Source organism: Cetorhinus maximus, chromosome 19, assembly GCF_964194155.1.
Source record: "Cetorhinus maximus chromosome 19, sCetMax3.hap1.1, whole genome shotgun sequence".
Classification (NCBI taxonomy): Eukaryota; Metazoa; Chordata; class Chondrichthyes; order Lamniformes; family Cetorhinidae; genus Cetorhinus; species Cetorhinus maximus.
This window is the reverse complement of record NC_135897.1, coordinates 68,692,317-68,713,513: the sequence shown is the minus strand read 5'-3', so window position 1 is coordinate 68,713,513 and position 21,197 is coordinate 68,692,317. Positions and strand designations below refer to the sequence as shown.

Here is a 21,197-nt window from a genome sequence, read left to right as displayed (position 1 = left end):
GGTACATAGCGCATACTGCGTGAGAGAACATGGAGGTGGCATGGAGGCCATGGAAGGGGAATAGGGGCATTGCTAAGACCGTTTTAAACATACCTTTTGAAAGGTTCCAAATCCAGACTATAGTTCACGATTCCTCCGAGGGTTCCTGTACCAGGGGTCCTCAACAAGCTGGCCCAACTCCATGAAAATTGTAGTGCTGGGGATGGGGGGAGAGGGTAGGGTGGTGGGGGTAGGCTGTGGGATACCTACCCTGCAATCGAACTGGCCAGGTTGGGAGTGCAGGGTGTGGACTCGCGATCTGCACCCTTATCCATGCTAGCGGAAATTGCCAGTGCCGCAAATGGAGGTGGGAATCCAGGAATCGCGGTACACCTGCCATTTGTAAAGAGCTCCTGAATCAGCCTGACTCTGCAAATATCCAGCCCCTAGTGTTTTTGCTCCTGTGAAACTTGTACGTCAGTTAACAAGCTGACCATAATGCCCCATTGTATTAGTACTGCCTTTCCTGCTCCCATTCAGGGTGTATATTTTCTCCACTGCTCCCATTCCCAAACCTGCATTGCTCCTGAGTCTTCCCTTCCTGTGGCAGAGCGGCTGCTTGGTTATTCTTGCAGGTTGGCTGCTTCAGGTTTCTGTTCCCTGTTTCAGCTCCTGCTCTACTGCCTTGTTCCCTTCGTCTCCAAGTACTGCATGTTCCTAGATCAAAATATCATTGATGGCACACAAGATACAAATATGAATAGTCAATCCCACAATATACCAAAGAAAGTGGGACAATCTGCAGAATCTATATTCTGTTCCTTGAGATTTTTAATGGCCTTAAACTGTTGCAGAATTCTCACAGCCTTATCTACAGTGAAATCACTGAAAGTCTTGAAACATGCTGTACTTTCAGAATAAGATGGAGGATAATTTGCAGCCCCCCCCCCCCCCCCTCCATTCTGTTTACAAGTGCATGGCTTGGTGTTTATTTCAGAAGCAGTCTTATTTGAATGTGGTAACAATTTGATGAAAATTACACATCTGACAGCTGGTTCTTTAAATAATAAAAGGCAATTATCATCAGACCTCTACGGTTAAAAACAGTGTCCCTTTAAATTGAATGGTTTTCTGGAAAGTGCACAGCTGAGACTTTCACCGTTTCTGACTGATTTCGCTAGGGATTTATACAAGAAACCGCAGGTTAGCCTTTTTCAGCTTTAAATACAGGACCGAGTACAGCACTGCTTTATCTTGTATGCTCCTGTGCTGGTTGGACGGGGGAGTGTGGAAGGGTGGGGGGAGGAGGTTGGCGGTATGTGAGGAGGCGTGGAGAATTGCCTTGTTAAACCATCAGCTGAGGGGCCCACAGGAAATGAACTCTCCATCCTCCAGTTAATATTGACCTCCTGGCTTCTGTCCAAATTGTGTTGCAGTTGAATAGCAAAGCAGTACAGTTTTACCATTCAGTACTCGGTCGACTCTGACAGCGTATGGCAGCTTTGAGACGAATGTTATTGGAGAAAGCTGCTATTTATTCCATCGACAAGAAATCACTTGATTCATAAACAGTGAACATGCAAAACGGGTTCTACTTTTATAATTCCAAGAAAATGGAAAATGTTGGGATGTAGAATTGTGCCCCGAGAAAAAGCGGCAGTTTTTCTAAGTCATGGGAAGTTGAGGAATTTTTACTCCAGGGAGAATGGAATGGATAAGTTGGAATTCTGGACTTGCTTAAAGGGATAACATTATAAACTTGATAACTAAGAAACTAAGGGAAACAGAACACGGCACAGGCATGCGTCGCTTTGACAAACTGAAGAGATCCTTTCCTTTTCTGGCACGTTTTCATGTTTATAAAGTAAGTTGGGTGGTGTTTTTGATTATTTTTGATGCCGTTACTAGTAAAAGAACAGCAACTGTTGACAGGCCTAGATTTAAAAAGTGGAAATGTGCTTTTTTCCCTTAGAGTGGTGAGTATGAAAGATAATTAATTCACTGATGCCACACATGCACCTGACGTGAGTGAATGTGAGTGCACAGAGCATGTAAAACTTCAGTATCCACATCTAGATATATGCTAATTTGCTGTATATTGTTATGGCAATGTCATAGTGAAGATATCACTGCAATGTGTGCAGGTACTTTTGCCTGTTGTGAAGCTTAACACATTTAGGAATGCAATTCTTTTTTCTCGTCACCAATGCAAGTATAAGATGGTTTTCTCTGTTTTGCAGTCACACTGACATTTTCATTTATGTTAGCCATTAAAGGAAATGATATCCCTTAGTGTCATAAAAGTCACCTCAGAAATTGTATGATATTCTATGGGTTTAGCTCAGAAGCTATGACAAAGAATGATCAAAAAAAGCGTATACCTTTTTTTTGATTGTTTTCTGTAAGGTTAATCCATAACTGATTTTTCCTCATGCTAAAGTAATTTCTTTAGAAGCTACTTGAAATTTTTAAAATGCGAACACTTCTTGTAAGGATAATCAACTAGAAAACATGGGAGGTGGAATACTGATTTTATACAAAAAAAATTAGCAACCAATCAATTGGTCTTGATCGTATTTCAACAGTTATCTCTTGGGATGAGTTGGTTCCAGTTGAAATGAAAAAGGCTGCAACTGTTGGAAATCTGAAATAAAGGCACAAAATATTAGAAATACACAGCAGAACTGCCCTCTTTTAAAAAGAAAAGGCAGCTAGATATTTCATTTATCCAGTTGGATCTACACCTGAAACATTCGCCTATTTTCTCTTTTCAGATACTGATGGACTTTTTAGGAGTTTGCAGGTTTTATTTTTGAGATCTAGTTATATTTATCTCTGCTCATCTCGATTTATTTTACCCTCTACTCAGGCATTTCAGCCTTAAACGAGTTCTGTCCTGTTCTCTTCCAACCTCCACACATATACTTTCAAACTGCAGCCATTAAATAATCAGGAATAGACCCCCTGCCTAATTTTTATCTTACCCTTGTTAACTCACCAAGTGTCTATTAATGCAAAACAAAAACAGAAACAGAAATACCTGGAAAAACTCAGCAGGTCTGGCAGCATCGGCGGAGGAGAGCACAGTTGACGTTTCGAGTCCTCATGACTCTTCCACAGAACTAAGTAAAAATAGGAAAGGGGTGAAATGTAAGCTGGTTTAAGGTGGGGGGGGGGGGGTTTGTTGACAAGCAGCCAGTAATAGGTGAAGATAACCAAAACCTGTCACAGACAAAAGAACAAAGAGGTGTTGAAGGTGGTGATATTCTTATAATATTATAATGACAGCTTTTGGTTATCTCCACCTATTACTGGCTGCTTGTCCCAACAAACCCCCCCCCACCACCCCTTAAACCAGCTTATATTTCACCCCTTTCCTATTTTTACTTAGTTCTGTTGAAGGGTCATGAGGACTCGAAATGTCAGCTGTGCTCTCCTCCGCTGATGCTGCCAGACCTGCTGAGTTTTTCCAGGTATTTCTGTTTCTGTTTTTGTTTTGGATTTCCAGCATCCGCAGTTTTTTGCTTTTATGTCTATTAATGCACTTGTCTATGCCAACGGTGTTACCTGCTCCCAGCAAATATTGGAAAATTGCAAACATGTTACCCACAATTTTCCAGCCTTGGACAAAAAATTGCAGGCAACATGCCCAAAATTTTCCAATGCATTGGTGGCAAGCATGGTTTCTTGTTATAGACTTAGAAAAGTAAACCCTGTGTTAACTTCCAGTGTGTAATCCATTAATTAGAAGGAAAGTGTGGAAGACAGAGAAAAATATATTTTGTGCCAAGTATTCTCCCATTGTTTATTGGGGAAAAAACTACAATAATATATTAATTGGCGTACAAGTCAAATTCCTTGCTACAGTGAGCCTAGTGGAGATCTGCTTCATGAGGTCCCCCTACTCTGACAGTGTTACTGATATGGAGGTGCTTCAGAATGGTTTTTATTGTGATGGTGGTCACTGCTATCTCTGTAATCTCATCCAGCCCCTTTCGAGATATCTGTACTCCTCGAATTCTGGCCTCCTGAGCATCCCTGAAATGAATCGTCCCACCATTGATGACTGCCTTCAGCTGCCAACACCCTAAAGCTCTGGAATTCCCTCCCTCGCTTTCCTCCTTTAATATGCTCATTAAAACCTACCCCTTTGACCAAGGCCTTAGTCATTAGCCAAACAAGGAGATATTAAGGCAAGGTGCCACATTGTTAGATTGCTCCTGTAAGGCACTTTGGCTTGTTTTACCTTGTTAAAGGTGCTATACTAAACACAAATTGTTGTTGCTTTGAACCATTCTGTGAATCAATCTGAAACTATCTGACCTCAGTACCAGCAAGGTTTGCAGGTTGCAGTTACCCTGCTAATGGTTTATGGAATAACTCAAATCATTGACGGATGAGCACATCAGTGAGGCCATGTGATACAAATGCGGTGACATCTGGGATGCAGATGGTGTGGATGATGACTTCGCGAAAGAAGTGGAAAGGAAAGTAGGAGAGCAAGCAGATCAGAGCAAAGTGGAGATTTGGAGGAAATCAAACAGCAAGACACAGGTGTGGAGCAGATGGGAGGAAGTATATAAATAGAAGAACAACTTTGAAGCAGCCAGTGAACTGGAAGAGTATAACAATAGCAAGAAGTCGAAAAGATTGTTATAGGCTGTTAGATTATAGGATGTTGCACCTGTTTGAATTTGAAAGAGACTTTTGAAGTTTTTATACAGTTGATTTTCTTGATGATGAGGAATGGAACAATGATGTATTCACACCTATTGATTGCTTTGATAACTGCGTTAAGCTTTGGCAAGTTTAGGTGTAGCCTGGCTCAGATCATAGGTCCCTTTTTGTTGTGCTGATAGTGTGTCTGATCTGGACCAGGCACATTTTTATCTGAGGGCTATTTTTAAAATGGCAGATGTGGGATGAATATTGAAAAGGGGAAGAGTAGCAAATGATGCTAATTTAAGGCCTTCACCTTTTTGAATCAACAACTGTAACTAAATCCCTTAGAATTGACAATTTTTGTGGAAAATGATGTTGCATGAAATCAATTCATTTGCTTTGTTTGTTTTATTGGTACGATTCTTCTGCTGGCTTTCCCTGGGTGTCCTGTCTATGGCTGAGGCTGCAGCTGTTGCAAGTGTTGTTTTTCAAACTGGGTAGATGAAATTCTTGTATCTTACCAATCTGGTACAATGGATTTCCATATTCCTGTAGAGAGAGTCAGCACTGCTGTGCAGCTTACATCCCAGTGCTTTCACATCACTCACATCTCAATTAAATATTAATAAAATTGCTTTCTGTGTATATTTTTGAGTAGTTAAAACTCTGTTAAATATAAAAGAGGTCAGATTTTTGTCAGGGAGGGATTTGGTGGATATTTCAGTTCAAGTGCAAATTTTTGAACTTAGACCCCTTTATTCTGAACGTTATATGCACTCTTTCCCTTGCACCCTCACCCCTCAAATACATGTCCACCACAGTGTGACATTTCATTTCCTGTATATTGTATGCTCAGGGTTTGTCCAGTGAACATTGTCAAACTCATGCTCTTTGCGCTACACTTAAGAGCTTTGTGCAGCAGAATGCTCACTTTGGGCCGATAACAAGCCTATGAACTATATGACCAAATTTGAAGCTGTGTCTCGCCTGATTAACAGATTTGTTCCAAAATCTACTGTTTCTCTTCAGTCTGTCTTTTTCTGCTATGACTGGATTGCTAGTAGGAATGAAAACACAATCTTTCATTTGGCACAAGCATGCACTTATGAATGTATATGTTTGCTTTAGGTCTCATGCACTGTGCATTTTTCCTGGCTGAGAATGCAAGCCTGTTCCGCCGTATTTATTTTGCATGTATTACCTTCAGTCTGCAACTCTGTGCTATAGCATTGAGTAACTTCAGAGATACTGGGTTTTCAAGCAGCCTTGGGGGTGTGGGGGTGGTGTTGGTGAAATATACATAAAGACCAACTGGTCCATTAAGCCTGTTGCACACTCATGATGGCCTTAGCACCATGACCTCTTTCTTACTACCGTCCATCACCGCACCCCCCACCCCTACCCCCAGTGTAATCTTCTGAGAGTTGCAGGAAAAGAGGGATGAAAGGTTCAATAAAGGAAAAAAATACACTGGAAAATTTCTCCCTGACCCTTTCATGCAAACAAAAGCATATGGTGCAATCTGTAGGGTTGCCTTCCATTTCAGAACAGGAGCATGACAGACATCTGTTCCGAGTGTTTCAAACGCAGTAAAAATTGTGGTCGAGTGCGCCAGCAGCCAGTGATGTTTTGTTTTGTTAACCAGCTGCATAATCAAAAATATTTAGCCAGAGGAGGCGTTGAATCGTCCACTTCAAGAGATGATTGCTTGTGACCACTCCGTTTCCTGCTGGGCAGCCTGTAATTGGCACATTATTTTTGACTCTGTAACATTGTTTGTGTAGAATGTGAGTCTTGCAGATAACAAACTTGCTTGATGCCCACAAAATCAAATTCATTTCTCTGGTGTGAAATATGCCACATAGAGCACAACTTCTTAAAGCCATTTACAGAACAGTGACAGTACTGTGCTTTTGGAGAGAAAACACTTAACTCCGAACTGCATCATTCATACTTCAAGATGGCCTGTACAAAAGTGGATTAAGTTCTTGCAAATTCAGTGCCTCATATTAAAGGCAGAATTGTAGGGAAAGATGAAATCCTTGTGTTTGCACTCTTGCAAACTGATTTCCTTTTTAAGTCTGGATTGATCTATTCTCTGGCTAAAGCTAGAGTTATGCTGTTACTCCAATGGAGCTTTTAACAAATTAGTGCATCTGGATTTAAAGTGGCTCTTTCACTCATTCATAGTCAGTATAGTGTTATGCGTAATTGTTTTACTTAATATACAAATGCTACCTGTGTTTGAGCCCTCTAATGTAAGTTATTGTCTCAAAAGGTGACAGAACCGACAGTGGAGTGTGTTTATGATAAGAAAATTGCACATTTAATTTCATATTTTTTTTGATGGGTATGGGTAGGCTGTTTATTATTTACATCTTATAAAGTAGTGTCAGTATTTGTTTTGACATGTTCCTTGTGCAGCATTAATTTAAAAAGCAGGAAACTTTTGTGAGGGCTTAAACCTGTAACTTCATTGGATGATTTCATTCATTGCATATTTATTTTCTTCAGAATTGCCCTTTGCAATTGAGTGAGGTAGCAGCAAAGAAACTGGCTGCAATGATTACTGTTGCCTCCTGGCCCTGAGCTTCATTTCACTTCACCACATCGCCCCCAGCCCCCACACTTCTTTCTCCACTGATGGCTTCCCGTTTCCCGCCTACTTAAATATAAATATTGGTGGGAAGGGGCAGGGCTCAGCTTCCTGTCAGGCTTTGCTCCCATTTTCCCTCTGGCCTCCCTTGCTATGAATTTTTAATGTGGATGAATGCCTTAAACAAAATGTTTTCATGGTACAGTAGCCCATATTGCAATTTTTGCACCACTCCTTTCATTATTGTGGAAACAATTCAATTATATATGCTTGTCATGCAATGAATGTAATGCATTTTATTGGGCTTTGTATTCAGACAGTACTCCTGTCTGTCCTTGTCAAATTTATAAGTTAACTGTTAAAATCACATCTTCGTGACAAAATAGAACATTTGATCTGATTGCCAGGCCAACTGAGCTTATTGTGGTGAGTTTTTAGCTCTTGCTCTGAATCACCAGAATGAGCAGCATATGAAAGTGGGACATCTGGAAAAAAAAATGCTGTTTTTCACACAACTCAAATGAAGTTCACTGCCAGCTTAAGCATAAGTAGTGTTCATGCAGAAATCCATAACTCCAAAGGAGTTGCAGAGTTGCGTGCCACGGAGTTGTTTTCTCTGTCATCTGTAATATTCAGCAGTATGGGTCTGCAAGGATCCATAGGATCTCTAGGGTATTGCACCAATAATTAATCATTTTATTCTCATGCTTTCAGGTTGAATTTTAATCATTTTGTAAAGTTGGATACAAAACCTCCCCTTCCTGTTTGCATGACTTTTTGTCTTCATTTTGCCGGAAAGGTTGTTTGTTACAAACTCTGTGATTGTATCAAGTTTGTGAAGGACTTCGTCATGACTAAAAGAATGCTTGTTTTTTTCAGTCGTATCTTGCATGAAATTCTATTTTATGCATACTGAAGGGCTGAAATTTAAAATTCTTAAGAAATGCTGTGCTTGTTTTGGCAATGATTGAGAGGAATATTGTGGTCCTAATGATTTTCAAATGGTTTAAAGAATTCCACCTGCCATATTTGCTGTGTTGACCAGAATGACAACACAGTACACCGCTAGTGGAACACAAATAGGTTTCAAAGAGACAGTCTGTCTGACATTTTTTTCTAACTCAGCTCAGTGGTAGCATTTTTGCCTCTGAGTCAGATCGTTATGTGTTCAAGTCCCACACCAGAGATTTGCACACATAATCTAGGCTGACACGCAAGTGTAATACTGAGGGAGTGCTGTGTGTCGGAAGTGGTGTCTTTCAGCTGAAATGTTAAACTGAGGCTCTGTCTGTCCCTTTTAAGTGTGCATAAAATATCCTACGGTTCTATTTAAAGAAGAGTAGTGGTTGCCCTGATATACTGGCCAATATTTATTCCTAAATCAAAACCTAAAACAAATTATTTCAGTGCTGTTGGTGGGATATTCTCTGCACAAGTAATTACTGCATTACAACAGGGACCACACTTCAAACTACTTCATTGGTTGTAAAGTGCCTTGAGATATTCTGAAGTCATGAAAGGCAGTATATAAATGAGAGTTTTTCTTTTGTTTACAGTATTTGTCCCTGTAAAACAGAGCAACTTTCACATAGAGAGTGATTGCTTCTCCCCACCCTCCCGTGACTAAATAAGTTAGTTAATACAGATGAAGTCTATGATGTTGCACATTCTCAATAAACAATATTAAAATTAGAGTCACATGAAATTAAATGAGAAATATCTCTGATCTGACAGAGAATCTACCTCCGCTCTTTGCAGTTTCTCATTGTATTTCATGGGCAGAATTTTCCCCCCCCCCATAGGGGGGGGGAAGTTGATGGGCTGGCGTATGTGGGCGTGCTTACGATCGGCGCCCCGCCATTTTACGTGGGTGGGCCAATTAAGGCCCACCCAGCGTGACGTCCGCAGGGAAGCGCTATGTGCTCCCTGTGCTGGTGGGGGGAATGCCTAAAATCGAGAGTGCACTCTTTTGTGCATGCGCACGATAGGGCGCACTCATCTCCCTGAGGCTATGTGCTGCCTCAGGGAGATCGGCTCTACTTTCAACAATATTAAAAATAGAAAAAAAAAATTCCCTTACATGTCCCCTCATGTGACAATGTCATATGAGTTGGGACATGTTCAAAATTTCCATAACAACTTCATTAAAATTTTTAAAGCCCTGCATGAAACTTCATCCCACCGGTGGATGAAGTTGCATGTTTTTTCTAGTTGCCACCAGGGCTCCTGGCCTGCCCGCCAACCTTAAGGTTGGACAGGCAGGTCCCTTAATTGCTTAATTGATCCTGTCAATGGCCTCAATTGGCCATTGACAGGTCGGTGGGCGTGCAGCTGATTTTGCTGCACCCCCGCCTTCCTGAAAATTTAAATGGGGCGAGATGACGTCGGGAGTTCCGCCCAATATCATCCCGCGTCATTTTATGCGTCAGCGAGCGGGCCCCGCCCCTGCTCGCCAACGGTAAAATCCTGCCCCATGTTTTTGACTGATGAAAGTATACTATTGCAAATAATAACTTTAGTCAATTGTACAATTGGTTACGAAAGACTTAGTTATGTTGACAGATCTGATTTGATGAAATGTGACAGTGACTAAATGTCATATAAAGTTTTATCACTTTCGAATCAGATGGTGGTAGATGGTTGGTTATCAGAATATGTCTAAGCAGCAAATGACTACATCGTCTTCTGTAGGTCCTCTCATGATTAAAGAGTCCAGTGTAAGATAGGCATGGATGACAACAGAACTGGCAGTTCATGTTGTTGGTGCCTGGGGGATGTTTTGCAGCTGGCCACCTCTGGTAAAGTTGGATGTTGTGAGTTTGGTGTAGTTGGTCCTTAAGGCATGCTGAACCAAATTTTAATGCCTGCACATTAGCAGGTCAGCTGCAATGTTTCCCCAAGAGAGGTGATCTGCAGTGTACAAGTTTGTAAAGCTCTTTTTCAGGTTTCCCTGTATCCTCTATACTGATCATGTTGATGATGTTTGCACTGAGACAGTTCCCCAAAGATAATCTGCATGGGGATCCTGTAGTCATCTATGCAGGAGACGTGGTCAGCCCATCTAAGTGGAATTTTCTGAGGGTGGTCTCTATGCTATTGAGCCCAGCATGATGAAGGACCTTGTTGTTTGTGGGTTTGTCCTGCCATCAAATTCTCATGATGGACCTTGGGTGCCTTTGGTAGAAGTGTTCCAGAGCTTTGTGGCACCTAAAGCAGCCCCAGCATTCTGTGCCACACAGCAGGGTGGTAAGGACAGTGGCCTGGCAGAATTTGATTTTAGTCTTCAGCTTAATGCCATGCTGCTTCCAAACATATCATGGATATGCATAGGCAAAACTTGCTTTCTGGGTGTGTGCACTGATCTCTTCATCAATATTAGCATCCTTAGAGAGCATACTGTCAAGGTACAAGAATTTTTCTATAACCTTGAGACTGGTGTTATCAACAGTTATGTCTGTGCTTTATGGTGTGTGCCTGGTGCTGGTTGAAACATAACCTTGATGTTGGCGATACTGAAGTGAAGACTAAAGTTTTTGGCAGCACTTGAGAATTTGTTTGCCATAGCCTGGGTGTCTTCCTTGTTGTGGGAAGCTAGGGCACAGTCATTTGCATACTAAAGCTCTCTGATTACTGCCTCTGTGACTTCAGTGGAGGCGCACATTCTGGAGAGACTGAAGAGCTTCCCTGAATGGAACCTAATAGTGATGGCTGCAGGCACGTGTTTGGAGGTTTCCTTAAACTTTACAGCAAAGAAGAGATTGAAGAGTTGGGGAGCCATGATGCATCCTTGCTTTATGCTGCTGATCGCTGCAAAGGCATCGGACATCTTGCCACAGGCACAAACATGTCCAATCATGCGACCATGTAGTATGCATGGGATTTTGATACACTTGTTTGGACATTGTAGCTTGAAGCGCAAATGCTATAGACCATGTTGGCGTTCATTGTCAAAAGCTTTACTTAGATCTATGGACAGCATATATAGATCTTGATATTGCTTCCTGCACTTTTCTTGGAGTTGTCTTGCTGCAAACACCATATCAGCTGTTCCACACTAGCCCTAAAATAGCCCTAAAACCACACTGTGATTCCGAGAGGACATCATCTACGTAGCTATCCAGTAGATGGTTTAATAGGATCCTTGTAAGGATCTTGCCTGCGATTGAGAGAATACTTGTTCCTTAGTAGTAGCCAAATACATTTTTGGATCCTTTCCACTTCCAGATGCTGACTGTGTTGGCATCTGTGAAACTTTTCCTGATCCCTGATACCCTTGAAGACAGCTGTACGTTTGTTAACAAGCTCTGTATGATACTTCCAAATTGCTGCTGGAATGCCATCTGGCTAGGGGTTTGGATTTGATTGCCTTTATCTAATCTTCAATGGAAGGAGGAAGAGACGGGCTTTCTCTCTCAGGCAACTGCTCAATTTAATGCAGGGAATCTGCTTGAGCTGTGAGAGTCTGTTGAGCCCGATGAAGTGCTCATGCCACCTTTCCATTTCAGCTGCCTTGTCAGTGATTAATTCATTTCTATCAACTGTTGGGATTGGCACACAAGTTTGTGGTAGGTGGGGTTCAGAAAATTGTAAAAACAGGGATCGTGCCTCTCGGCTAGATATTGCAGTTAATCAGTTGAAGCGTCTAGCTGACAGGCATGATCCATAATTTTTTTTACACATCAGATATATTCATTTGATTAAACTTTATACATGTAATATATATTGTGTAACTTTTTAAAAATTAAAACATGCCTACTTCATTCATTCTCATTAATACTAATACTTTGGGAGATTTCTGTAAAAAAAAAATGTTGTCAGTAGCAAGGCATATAAAATTGTTTCCTCCAAACGTTGCATTGTTTCCTTAAAAGTTTCCACTACCAACTTGTATAAAAGGCACAGGCAGACTCGAGGTAAAGTATTCAGGCCCAGCAGGATTAGAGAGCAGGAACAATTTGACCCTGATTGGGGAGGGAGGGGGCAGAGGAAGAGTGATGAGGGGAAGGAGGATGGAGGGGAGAAAGCAGTGAAGACAGGTACAGGAGAAAGGACATGAGGATGTATGGGAGGGGTAACGGAATAGGAGAGAGTAGAGGTAATGCTAGTGTGGCAAAATTGAAGTCAGTGAGATGAAAGGGGATTCAAGAACAAAAAGAGCTGGTGATGTTGGTGCATGAATCCTTCAAGATGGCAAGACAGGTTAACAATGCATAAAAAAAGGATCCTGCACATAATAAATAGAGACATTGGGCAGGATTTTGCCCTTGGCTGGGGTGCTCGGTGTGGGCAGTCAGGATGCCGCCTGCCATTGGCTCCGCACTGCGATTTCACGCGGGCGGGCCAATTAAGGCCCTCCCAACATGGAACGCGAGCGGCAGCGTGGGGGAAGGAGGGTGAGTGGGCCTAGTGCGCAGTTCATGCATGCGCGCGAAAGAGCCCTTCAATCTCCCTGAGGCGCAGAGCTGCCTCAGGGAGATGAAGTGCTGTTTTAAAAAAAAAAATAAAGAAAATAAAAATGTCATAAAACGTGTCCCCTCATGTGACTCTGTCACATGAGCTGGGACATGTTTTCAATTCAAAAATAAAATTTTTATTTGATGTTTAATTGTCTTAGGAAACCTCATCCTGCTCACGGATGAGGTTTCCTAAAAAAAATGTAAGGGCCGCTTGGCCTTTTCACCTGCCTGCCAATTGTTAGGTTGGGCGGGCAGCGTAAATTTGACTTTAATTAGCTTCTTAATGGCCTTAATAGGCCTTTTAATTATCGGTGGTTGCGCAGCCGACTCTGGCGTACGCCCGCCGAACGAAGTATCGTGAAACAGCGTGATGACATTGGGATGCTTGCCTGACGTCATCGCGCGTCATTTTACACTCGGGTGTGTCGGGCACATGCCTGCACGCTGACCATAACTTTCTGCCCATAGAGTACAAAAGCCAAGATGTAATGCTAAACCTTTAAAAAAAAATACTACTTTGACCCCAGCTGGAGTATTGTTCAGTTCTGGGCACCACACTTTAGGAAGAACATGAAGGCTTTGGAGAGAGAACAGAAGAGATTTACAAGAATGATTCCAGGGGTGGAGATCACAGTTACATGGATAGACTAGGGAAGCTAGGGTTGCTATCTAAACCTAAAAGGAGATTTGACAGAGGTGTTTAAAAAATCATGATGGATTTAGCTAGAGTAAATAAAGAGTAAGCTTCCAACAGCTGAAGGATTGATAACCAGAGGGCACAGTTTTAAGATGAGTGGCCAAAAGAACCAGAGGTAACAGGAGGAAAAAATGTTTTTACGCAATGCGTGGTTAGGATTTGGAATTCATTGCCTGGTAGGTGGTGGATAAAGATTTAATAGTAGCTTTCAAATGGGAATTGAATAAATTCTTGAAGGAGAGAAAACTGCAGAGATAGAGGACAGAACTACCTGGAAAAGAGTCGGTGCAGACATGAATGGCTGAATGGCCTCCTTTTGTGCTTTACTATTTTGCAACATCTTTCCTGTTTCTTGCCAATTAAAATTTTATGTCGTACACTTGTCTTTTTGTTCTCATCCAGGAGGTCTTCAGAGATGTTTGCAATACACCGATTAAATTAAGGTATAATTAAGTTTCTTGAGTCATCCATCACATGTGGGATTCCTATATCCAGCAAGTCCTGCCTTCAGAATAGTATTGTACATGTTACAGATTCGGTGTTCTTTCCAAATGATGTAATAATGCTATTGAGATGGTTAGGGTGCCCACAAATGCTTACCTGGTTAGTCGTTCCAGTAATTTATAATGTCGAAGGGTGGGAAGTTGCTGAATAATATTACTAATTGTACTAAGGTATTTGAAAAAAAATTTCCTGCTGTGGTTTGCAGATAGCATAGTTTTAAACAATGTTTTGTTTGATTTGGGCTGTGCATCCATAAAATATGGATATTACAGTGGCCAATTAGATGTGAAGCACTCTGTATAGATCTGCTAATGATTGAATTATTGCTGAAGTTTGTGACTTTGTGCAAACTAATTTTGAGACTGGTTAATGAGGGTTAGGCAAATTTAACCAAAGTGTAAATTTCTGTCCCAAACCCAATTCTAACCTGCTCCCATGCAACATAGCTAAGCACTGGAGTGTCTTTTTTAATTCTGTCAAGGGATGAGTGTCTCTGGCAAAGCCAACATTTGTTGCCTCTCTCGAATAAATCCCTGTATAAATATTCTTATAATCTTTAACCCTTGGGATGGAAGTGTGTGACCGTTTCCACTGCAGTTGGAGCTTTGCTGCCCAAGGGATTTGATGGGGAAGCCACTGTCATCCATCCATTGTTTTTGCTCTAATACTGCTGCATCTGGTGTATTCCAGTGCTGGACTATGCTGCAAGTGAGAAAGGAGGAATTCCTCATCTGTTAATTATTCTGGAATTTCCTTTTGCAACACTGAGTCCTATGCCAAAGTGAAGAGGCAATGTCATCTAGGATCTGTTTGCTGGCAGTGGCAGTAAGGAGCATGTCCAGGAAGATGAATGTCTCTGAATTGACAGGGGGGGTTGAGTCCCTTTCTGAGTGGCGGGTTGGAAAGGGAACTTCTCTGGCAGAGGGGCAGGATCTCTGTGAAAGGGGAGGTGCTGGGGAGAGAACCTCTCAGAGAGTGGGTCCCTCAGTGACAGGGGAGGGGTTGGAGAGAGAGCCGCTCTGGGAGAGGGGTGGAGTTGCCTCGGGGAAAGAGAAGAAATAGTTTTTATGGAAGTGATGGTATGGTTAGCCTGTTGAATATGGCCAAACCCCAATGTCACTTATTTTTCCTTTTTTTGATATTGAAAACATATCAACTATGAAATAGTGAACTCTAAATATTAACCAGAATAAGCCTTTATTAAATAAAAGTTCAAAATATCCTGGGGAGCATGGCCTGGGGCCACCTACACACTCAATACCATTGACCCTTATATCTTTCAAAACTACCGCTCCATCTCAAACCTTCATTTGCTCTCCAGAGTTCTTGAATGTATGTCTCTATGCAAATCCTTACAGGCTCTATATAAATGCAAGATGCTTATTAAGCATGCTGGTGGGGGAAGGGCAGTGTCAGTATTTGGAATTAGTGCATACAATTCTACAGCCATAACGTTGCTCACCAAATATTTGATAATACCTCTGCTACAAATACATCCACCAGTAAAATCTGATGCCTTCTGCTTTAAATAGAAGCAGTCTTGCAATCTATTTATCAGTAGCAATAGACAAAACGACTGGACGCAGTTGATTCAATGTCATGACTTGGAACCCTGTTTGAGCTCTTAAGGAAACTGTCAGTATGTGGGATGGAGGTAGAATTTATACAGGTCAGTAATCAGGGCACCACATACTGCTGGGCAATATGGATTCAGGTTCAGCCTGCGCTGTCAGAAATTATGGCAATAACCATCAGCAGCATTTGAGGTAGTGACATAGTAAAAAAGGGCTAAATTTGTGATCTTTAAGCAGAAGCACGTATTTGAATTTTCTGATGCTTAATGTGAATTTAATTCTTCAGAATTGACTCATATTCTGAAGCATTATAAAGGTATCCTGTAGTTACTGGTGTTTGTTGGAGCCCCCTTGTTTAATACTGTAGAACTGGTTCTGTGATTAAAACATTTATGCAGAAATATGGATGGGGATTAGAATCAGCACTTGTGGACAGTCAGTTTTGGATGTCATACCATGTTCATGATATCACTTCAGAGGAACTTTCTGTGTAAAATGTTTGTCTTTAGATGGTGCCCAGATGCCAGATTTCCATAAAATATAGAAATGAGAGCACCAGCAGCATAAGCAATTAAATATATACAACAGGATTGGAGATTTTTAAAAATAGTGTTAGTTACTAATTTTGGCTTTTAAGAAATATTTGGATAATGTGGGAAGGTGGAATTGAGGAAGAAGATGCGCAATGATCATATTGAATAGCAGAGCTGTCTCGAAGGGCCCAATGGCCAATCAACTCCTCCTATTTCTTATGTTCTTTTATTCTTAATTTCGACAGATTTTTTATCTTATTTTTACTTTATAAATCAGTGTTGCTGCTCTCAGTGCAGTTGAGAGTAATTCTTGCATTTTATGACATTGTTCTTTTTAAGTAAATGTTAGCTTGTATTAACACATTCTTAAGTTGGATAAAAATGGGATCTAATACAAAGGGGCAACCTTAGAAGAACCATTAAACAATTTCCTGAATCAATAAAAGGGTTTCACAAGGTTCATGCTGTGATCTATGGGTCTGTCTGGAGTTATCACACTGATGCATTCACAGGGTCGCACAGTAATGTCAAGCAAGGCAACTTTTCAGACAGGAGGAATGTTTTGGATGGAGGTTTCTGTGCTCGAAGGCTTGTGGACTTGATTTCTTGGTGAGCCTGACTAAAATATTATAAATCTTTAGTTTGTTTCCCAGAATATGTACTGCACTGATGATCATGTAATTTTGATAAGGAATGAAAAGTTACACGTAGATATTTGTATCCAAAATTAAATGTGACTAAAGTTTAGTTTTTTGATAATTCAAAATATTTTGCTTTCCAAATTAATTAAATGCTTCATGCTGTTTTAACTTTTCAATTTTTTGTGAAATTTTCATTGGATAGTGGGATGTATGACGGGTTAAAGGTCAGAACTTCATTTGTTACATGGTAAAAAGATTTATGTTTCTGGTGTTTCATGGTGATTTATGCTCTGGTGTTAAAGCAAAGAGATGTGCATTGTTTCTATTTTGAAAGGAGTCTGGTTGTAGACCAGTTGTGAAGTTGCACAAAGATTGCAGCTGAATACTAAGTTTTTTGACTGCACTGATCCAGAACTCGGCCCATTTCGGAGGTTGGTGAGCAGACAGAGCTGCCTTCCTGACCCCTGAGCACCAATAACAATTAACACGTGAAAGAGGAAGAAAGGAAGTTAAGATTGCCATCATCTCTTAAACTCAGGCTACAGGAACCAATTAGGAGTAAATGAGTTGAGGCTGGGTTAAAAGCATCTGAAAAGGTCTCACTGTTTCTTTTGTTCCTGAGCAGACACAGTTCCTCAGAAGGATCTCTGTGGGGACATGGGAGAAGAGGGAAGTGTTTTGTTTAGAGTGAAGGGAAAACTTGCTTCAGAAATTTTCTTCTTAATAATGCTCTCACAGTTTTCTGGTCTAGCGTTTGTTTTGTCATTTTGGCTGCCTGGCAAGCACTAAATCTCCTTTAAAAGATACACCGTTCCTATTTTCTCCATTTAACCTGGAGTCATAAGGAAGTGTTTACAGAAGCAAATTAAGACTGCATAATTTCTGAGGTGAAGATTACAGTAGTCTGACCTCGAGGAACAGAGTAGGCCATTCAACCCCTTGCCCCTGCACCATTATTCAGTTAGATCATGGCTGATCTGTAGCTCACTATCGCCTGTTTCCCCACCCTGCCTCAGCTCATATGCTGCTGAAACCCTCATCCGTGCCTTTGTTACCTCTAGACTCGAATAATCCAACACTCCTGACTAGTCTCCCATATTCTACTCTCTGTAAACTTGAGGTCATCCAAAACTCTGCTGCCCACATCTTAAACCAGAGTAAGTTCTGGTCCCTTATAACCCCAGTGCTCACCAATCTGCATTGGCTCCCAATCAAGCAATGTCTTGATTTTTAAAATTCTCAATCTTGTTTTCAAATCTTTCCATGGCTTTGCCCTTTCCTATCTGTCTAATCTCTTTCAGCCCCACAACTCTCTGGAATATCTGTGCTTTTCTAATTTTGGCCTCTTTTGCATCCCCAAGTTTTAATTGCTCCACCATTAATAGCTGTGCCTTCAGTTGTTTAGGTTCCAAGCTCTGGGATACCCTCCATACACCTCTCTATCTCGAAGACATTTCTTGAAACCTACCTCTTTGACCAAGTTTTTGGCCAGCTGAGCTAATGTCTCCTTATGTGGCTCGGTCTCAAATTTTGTTTTATAATGCCCCTATGAAGTGCCTTGGGATGTTTTATTATGTTAAATGCGCTATATAACTATAAGTTATTGTTTATCTCCTAGTTTGAGTGAATTCAAAACCTGCTGTATCGTTTCACACATGCACTTTACATTTGCGAAGGGTGGGTTTATTTCGAAATGGGTTAGGGAAGTAAGGTGCGATCTTAAATTGAGTACTCATGTTCGCTGCACCAAAGAAAGTTAAGCCACCTGGTCATTGTTTAAAATCGCTGTTGTTGATGGAAAAAAGTAGCTTTCAAACTTTTCTACATGAGAATCTTCTTCAAAATTGACACATTTAATAAATCCTTGTTTTCTGAAAAATCATGTCAGCTACCAGAAAATCTCTAGCGCTATCATTGCACCAAGAATTACTCTCTGAAATTTCTGCAGGGGTGTTCTACCCTAACTTCAGTCACTCCCCATTGGGGTGAAGGTGAGCAGCATAAATTGTTTAAAAATTGCTGTTTCTCCATGCTTTCTGCTATGTTACAGCAGGACATCCAGAGAACATGCAGAAATTCCAGCCCTTTTTTTCAGTATCTAACAAAAAAAAACATATCAGTAAATCAAAAATTACAGCAATCTGATGATGCCTTTCTATCTCTGGAGGATTCTCAGCACTTTCGCGAAAACCCAGGGACCCCCATTTGAAAACCTGTTCGTAAAGCAGATTATCATAGAATGGTTACAATCCCCAAGGAAGCCATGCAGCCCCTTTGAGTCTGTAGCGGCTTATTGCAACAGCAATTTAGCTTGTACCACTCCTCCGCCCTGTACCCATAGCCCTACAATTTTTAAAAATCTCTTCAGGTGCTTATACAATTCTTTTTTGAAAGCCATGATTGAATCCATCTCCACCACCCTCTCAGGCAGGATATTCCGGATCCTAACCACTCGCTGCGTAAAAAAGATTTTCCTTAGGTTGCTTTTGGTACTTTTGCCAACTGAACTGAAGGAGCAGTTTTTCATTATCTATTCTGTCTCCTCACAGTTTTGACCCTTTCAGTCAAGTCTTCTTTCAGCCTTCTCTTCTTTCAATCTTCTCTTTGCTAAGAAGAACAACCCCAATTTCTCCAATCTATCCACATAATTGAAGTTCCTCATCCCTGGAACCATTCTCTTAAATCTTTTCTGCACCCTTTCTAAAGCCTTCACATCTTTCCTAAAGTGCTGTGCTCAGAATTGGACACAGTACTCCAGTTGAGACTTTTACCAGTGCTTTATAAAAGTTTATAACAACTTCCTTTTGTACTCTGTTCCTGTATTTATAAAGCCCATGATCCTGTGTGCCTTTTAAACCACTTTCTCAACCTGTCCAGCTACCTTCAACAATTTGTGCACATATACCCCCAGGTGCCCTGCTCCCACACCCCACTTAGAATTGTACCCTTTAGTTTCCGTAGCCTCTCCTCATTCTTCCTATCAATATTTATCACTTCACAGTCCTCTGTCCATTCCGCCGACCTGAGAGTCCATTTGAAGTCTAACACTATTCTCACAGTTCACAATACGTTGAAGTTTTGTGTCACCTGCAAATTTTGAGATTGTGCCATGTACACCTAAGTCTAAGTCATTAATATATATTAGGAAAAGCAGTGATCCTAGTACCACCCCTGGGGAACCCCAGTGTATACTTTCCTCCAGTTCGATAAACAACCGTTTTCCACAACTCTCCGCTTCCTGTCATTTAACCAATATTGTATTCATGCTGTCATAGTCCCTTTTATTCCCTGGGCTTCAAACTTTGCTGACGAATGCCTTTTGAAAGTCCATATTACCCTCATCAACCCACACTGTAACTTCATCAAAAAAAACCTCAATTAAGTTGGTTAAAAACTATTTGCCTTTAACAAATCCATGCTGGCTTTCCTTAATTAATCTACACTTGTACAATTTTGTCCCAGATTATTGTTTCTAAAAGCTTTTGCGCCACCGAATTTAAACTGTCTAGCCTGTAGTCCTGGGTTTATTCTTACACACAGTTTTGAACAAGGGTGTGTAACATTTGAAATTCTCCAGTTTTCTGGCACCAGTCCTCTAAGGAGGATTGGAAGACTATGGCTAGTATCTCTACAATTTTCACCTTTATTTCCCTCAGCATCCTCCAATCGATTCCTAGTGACTTATTAAATTTATGTACAGCCAGCCTTTCTATTACCTCCACTTTACCAATTTTTATCCCATCCATAATCTGGACTATATTTTAATTTGCTCCATCATCATCTTCCTTGGTAAAGACATATGTGAAATACTCATTTAGCACCTCTGCCATGCCTTTTATCTCCACGTGTCAATCCCCTTGTTGTCCCAACTGTAAACTTGGCAATTCAACAAGTTCGCATATGAGATCCCGCAGAAGGTACGTAGCAACCGGCCAAGGTGACAAGGATTTGTTCCTATGAAGTCATTACACATAAAGGCGCAATGGTGAGGCGTAACCGAGAACAAATCAAATCCATTCCAGCTCCTGAACCACCTTATAGTCCTATTGCATCTAGGACAAGATCCCAAATGTAACCAGGAGCAACACCCAAGAATGACAACCCCACAGATCACTGTGAGCAATTAAAGAAACCTCCAGATAAGGTTATTACAAGAGGCTTTAGAGACTCATAGATTCATCAGTTCTATACACTTATGTAATGGTAACTAAACATAAGCATGTATTATAAATTTTTATTGTGCATGTTGGTCATTTTCTCTTGCAGTTTTAAAAGCTGCTCTCTAATTTCTGAGAGAGTAGAATGGGTAAGGGTAGGTAAATTGGTACATAACAGTCTGCCAAACATGAACTCTGCTGGTGATGGAATAGTTGTACTCAAAGGTGTCGCTCTCAGATGTAACATTGCCATGTGCAGATCTTGCTTGGTCAGTCTGCATTTGAGAAATAGTGATTTCATCATGTGAATCAGTTGTTCAGCTAGGCCGTTCGATCTAGGGTAATGAGGGATAGAAGTTGCGCAAAATATACCAGATCAGTTGACAAATTTTCATTCT

The 21,197-nt window shown here is 41.0% G+C and overlaps 1 protein-coding gene across 5 annotated transcripts in view; it reads left to right on the top strand.

Annotated features, from left to right (window-relative positions):
* Nucleotides 1-21,197, top strand: part of tnk2b (tyrosine kinase, non-receptor, 2b) — a 249,597-nt gene that overhangs the window by 124,613 nt on the left and 103,787 nt on the right. For 3 of the 5 annotated variants that reach the window (XM_078564022.1, XM_078564025.1, XM_078564021.1), the window contains exon 1: nt 1,493-1,843. The exons of the other annotated variants lie outside the window; for them this stretch is intronic. In XM_078564022.1, the coding sequence (XP_078420148.1) occupies nt 1,781-1,843 (63 nt within the window). In that variant the 5' untranslated portion in view covers nt 1,493-1,780. Of the gene's footprint in view, nt 1-1,492; nt 1,844-21,197 lie in introns of those variants that run through there. 5 annotated transcript variants of the gene reach the window in all.